Source organism: Ursus maritimus, unplaced genomic scaffold (assembly GCF_017311325.1).
Source record: "Ursus maritimus isolate PB19 unplaced genomic scaffold, ASM1731132v1 scaffold_14, whole genome shotgun sequence".
Lineage (NCBI taxonomy): Eukaryota > Metazoa > Chordata > Mammalia > Carnivora > Ursidae > Ursus > Ursus maritimus.
Window position 1 is genome coordinate 52223482 of NW_024423786.1, and position 3956 is coordinate 52227437.

Here is a 3956-nt window from a genome sequence, read left to right on the forward strand (position 1 = left end):
TGGCTCATCGCGCCTCCTTTATTGTCCCCCCCCTCCATCTTAAGCCCCATTAAAATTACAAAACTACCCACACCCTACAGTCCAGCCCCCCCGCGGCGGGATTCAGAACGGCGAGAAAACCGGACACTCCCCCTCTGACAGCAGCGGAGACACCTTGGGTGCTAGCGGGACCGGGTCTGGATGGGGCAGAGGAGGAGGGGGCGCCTGAGCCTCGGCCCCGCCCCTCGCCTCGGGGCCCCCGCCCTCCCCACCCACGCGCTCCTCCGCCTTACCCGCCCGCGCGTCGGGGCGCGGCTGCCCGGGCCCCGGGGCCGCGGGGGCGATGGGGCGGTGGTCCTCCAGATGCAGTGTCATGGCGGGCCGCGAGGCCGTGGAGAAGGCGCACTGCATGCACGAGTAGCGGCCGCGCGTGTGCTCCCACACGATGCGGCTCGGGGCCGCGTGCCCTGCGGGCAGGCGGGGCCCCGTCAGTCCCGGCCCCGGAAGACCCGTCCACCCTCAGGGACGGTGGACGTGGACGAGTGCGAGTCAGACCTTTCCCCGCCTCCCCGTCAGCTCCCGGGCACCTGGCTGGTCTGGCCTGGCTGATGCATTGCTCCCGAACGTGTTCCCTCCTGTAATGGGGGGCACTAAACTTGACTTCTCCGAATCCCCCACTCCTATCCCTGGAACCACCGCAGGGGAAGGACTTGTGAACCGGGCGCGGGTTTTACACGGAAACGCCGGCGCAGATGAAGGATCAGGGGCCAGTAATTTTTAAGGCAAAAATCTTGTATTTCGGGGGTAGCAGCTCTGGCCACCTGGTAAGAGGTAGGCAACGCTGCCTCCCAGCATCCCCTGGGCCCAGCAGGGCGCAGGACAGAAAAATCCCCTCCACCCTTCCCTGCTGGTCACCTGCACGCACCTGAGGGCGCGTCGGAGCCGCCCTGGGGTCTTCGCGGGCTGCCGCCGGCACCTGAGATAAACGGGCGGGTCAAGGTCAGAAGTCTGGGTGCGCTCAGCTCACCCTTCAGGCGGCCCTGTTCCCACACTCACCTTGGCTCTTCTTCCAGACTGCGGCGCTGGAGGCGGGCGGCCCGGGCGCCGCGGCCAGGAAGGGGCGCAGGCGTGGGGGACTTAGGCCAAAGGGCGCGGGGTTCAAGTAGGGCAGGAAGGGCCCAGTGGGGGCAGGGGCGGGGGTCGTGAAGGGCTCGAGCAGCGGGAACGGCAGGCCCGGCGCCGACGCAGTGTCGGACTCCCGCGGACGCTCGGGCGCCGGCGGCTCCTTGTCGAGGGCGGGGGGTGGCGGCGGGGCTGGGCTCTGCGCATGCTCGGCGCAAACATGCAGATGCTTGAAGAGCGAGCGGTGCGTGCGGAAGCGCAGGAGGCAGTTCTCACACCTGGGGGCAGGCACAGGGCTGGGCTAGGTCTCCTGGGGGACGAGGGTAAGGCCTATCCGATGCTACCTGGGGAGCCGCCGCGCGAGGGTGTAAGTAAGCTAAGGGAGCCTAAGGCCCAAATCACAGATCCCCCACTTGCGGGGAGAGAAGCTTGCTCTAAGCGCCCCCCAATGTGGCCGCGACCCTTCGGACCCATCCGGGTCCTTGCCCTGGGAAAACGAGGAAGGAAGTCTCAATTTTGACTTAGGTGGCCAGTTTTCTCCGAGGGAGGTCAGGAGGGACTGGGCGGAGACACACCACGTATGCCCCGCCCTTTCCGAGCTCCGCCCTCCGGGTCCCTGCGACTCGCTCCAGTAACCAGTCTCTTTTTGGGCAGGTAAGGGCAGGGCTTGCCCGAGCCACGCCCAGTGCCAGACTCAACACCCTCCACCCACCCTTGCCCGCCCCTTGAGGAGGAAGGGAGAAAGGCCTTGACCCCAGGTAGTGGCAATCAAATCAGGGGTGGAAGGAGCTGCCTGGGGCCTGATCACCGAGCACCAGTGGAAGTCAGGATAGTCAGGGTCTCACTTGAAGTAGCGGTTGGGTTTGTAGTGCAGCTTGCCATGTGCCACCAGTTCCTGCATGCTGGGGAAGGTCTCGGTGCAGCTGAGGGCGGAACAGCGGAAGAGCTTGCCTGGCAGGGCAGGAATGAAGGACAGAGGAGTGGAGAGGGGTGGCCAAGGCTGGCCTGGAGGCTCTGCCTGCCTCCCACCCCAAACTGCCTCCCCACCACCTACTCTGGCCCTACCTTCCAGGGACTGTGTGGGTGGGCAGTGGGTACGCAGATGCTGTGCCAGGTCGCGAACACTGGGGAAACTGAGACAGCAGCCAGGGCTGGAGCAGGGTATCTGCTTCCCTGCAGGATGCACAGAAAGGGGGGTGTCACCCACTCTTCCCCCGTCCACGCTGTCCCGAGTTCTGCCCCAGAGAGACATATAAGAGGCTGGAATTACCCTACTGGTTTCTTACCAGGGCCTTTACCATCTGCTTCCCCCACCAGACTGAGCTGCCAGAGGGCAGGGGCTGGGTTGGCTGGCTCATCACTGTAGCCACGGCCTGCATACACTTGGTGCTCAGTAAGTGGTGATTCCCTCTAGATGGGGCCCAAGTCTGGGATACTCTGTACTCCTCTCTATTGTTCCAAGGCCTGTGACCCCCCAGAAGGCTCCATCACAGATCACCTGGTTGTTGGCGTCGTCTGGGAGGCCTCAGGTCCTCGCTGGTCCCAGAGACTGTGCTGGTCGGGCCAAGGCTGGATCCAGGACCAGGCTGAACACTGTCTGGAGCAGAGGGGGCACCCTGCTGGGTCCCTCCAGGCCCTCCTCGGTCCCATGTTGGGGGTGTGGCTGCCCGTTCAGGGCCTGGCTCCTCCCCCATGGAAGAGGAGTTGGCTGCTGCGGCCACAACGGGGGACAACACCTCCTTGTCAGTCTCACTGAAGGTGGACTCTGCAGTGGCCGGCATGTCGGGGCTGGGCCCCGAGGGTTCCTCCTCCTAGTGGAAGGAAAAGGCAGGGAGAACCCCTCTGGGCCCAGGTCGGCCTGGGCCAGCCAGGGGAACCCCTCCCACCCCGCCCAAACCTTTGGACATTCCTGAAGCAGCGAATGCCCTCGAGAAATCACCCGGTCAGCCCCCATTCTAAGGAGTCACCGTCAGGGGAGGGCAGGGGATAAGGATGGATTGAGCCCCTTGTGTTCCATGCTCTGGGAGGGAGCTGGGAGGTGTGCCAATTGCAGAAGGGGGTATCTGTCAGGAATTACTCATGAAAGCAGCAGACCCTCGTCCCTAACTTGGGACAGGGGGACGCCCCTTACACGGCAGGGGCGTGGCCTACAAGGTGTGGGCGGGACGAAGGTTACAAAGACAGGGCTCCGAACAGGGCGCCGCTACGAAAACATGCTGGAGGGGCCAGAAGGGATCAAGTGGACTATTTGGGGACGGAAATATATATACCGGCCCGGCTCGAGCTGTGTAGTCGAACCCGGAGGTGCTAGGGGCCCGGCTGTATAAGGAACAGGGGCGGAGCCCGAGTCCTGTAGGTGTGGCCCAGTCGAAGCCGGGCCAGGAAGCCGGGGGTGGGGTGTGCCCCAAGTGACAGCCAGCGACGGGAGAGTGCCCGGATGTGGGGGCGGGGTCGGCGGGAGGGTGCGCGTGCGACGGGGCCGCGCCCCGCCAGTACCCACTGGTTCGCCGCGCCCGCACCCCGGCGCCGCGCTCACCATCCTCGACCCGCCTCAACCTCTTGTTCCTGCGGCTCCTGCGGCTCCGGCTGAGGCTGCGGCGACTGCCTGAGCGGCCGCCGGCTGACGCTCACGTCGACGCCATTTTTCGCCTCCCAGATCTCGCGAGAGCGAGGGCAGGTCCTGAGCACAGCACTCCTCGAGGGGGCGGGGTCTGAGATCTGGGTCCGGCGCGAGGAGAGCTGTGTAGGCGGCGCTGCGAGTTTGCAAGCGCAGCCTATCAAAGAGCGCACCTTTAAAGACCGTGTGCTCAGAGATCCTGGCGTAAAGTCCTTTTGGGCCTCTGTTCCCGTCTGCA

The 3956-nt window shown here is 65.0% G+C and overlaps 1 protein-coding gene across 1 annotated transcript; it reads right to left on the reverse strand.

The window, feature by feature from the left end:
* Positions 1-3956, reverse strand: ZNF414 (zinc finger protein 414). Its single transcript, XM_040629449.1, has 8 exons — positions 3638-3956; positions 2600-2912; positions 2167-2274; positions 1947-2052; positions 1036-1379; positions 905-955; positions 273-446; positions 1-176 (listed from the first exon to the last, which is right to left on the reverse strand). The coding sequence occupies exons 1-8, from the start codon at positions 3638-3640 to the stop codon at positions 103-105; spliced, it is 1173 nt and encodes a 390-aa protein (XP_040485383.1). The 5' UTR covers positions 3641-3956; the 3' UTR covers positions 1-102.

Bases quoted from the DNA above. Each gene is read 5' to 3' on its own strand.
- ZNF414 (XM_040629449.1), bottom strand. The intron at 2,053-2,166 runs GTAGGGCCAGAG...CTGCCCTGCCAG, and splicing joins ACCCACACAGTCCCTGGAAG to GCAAGCTCTTCCGCTGTTCC. The intron at 1,380-1,946 runs GTGAGACCCTGA...GCCTGCCCCCAG, and splicing joins AAACCCAACCGCTACTTCAA to GTGTGAGAACTGCCTCCTGC.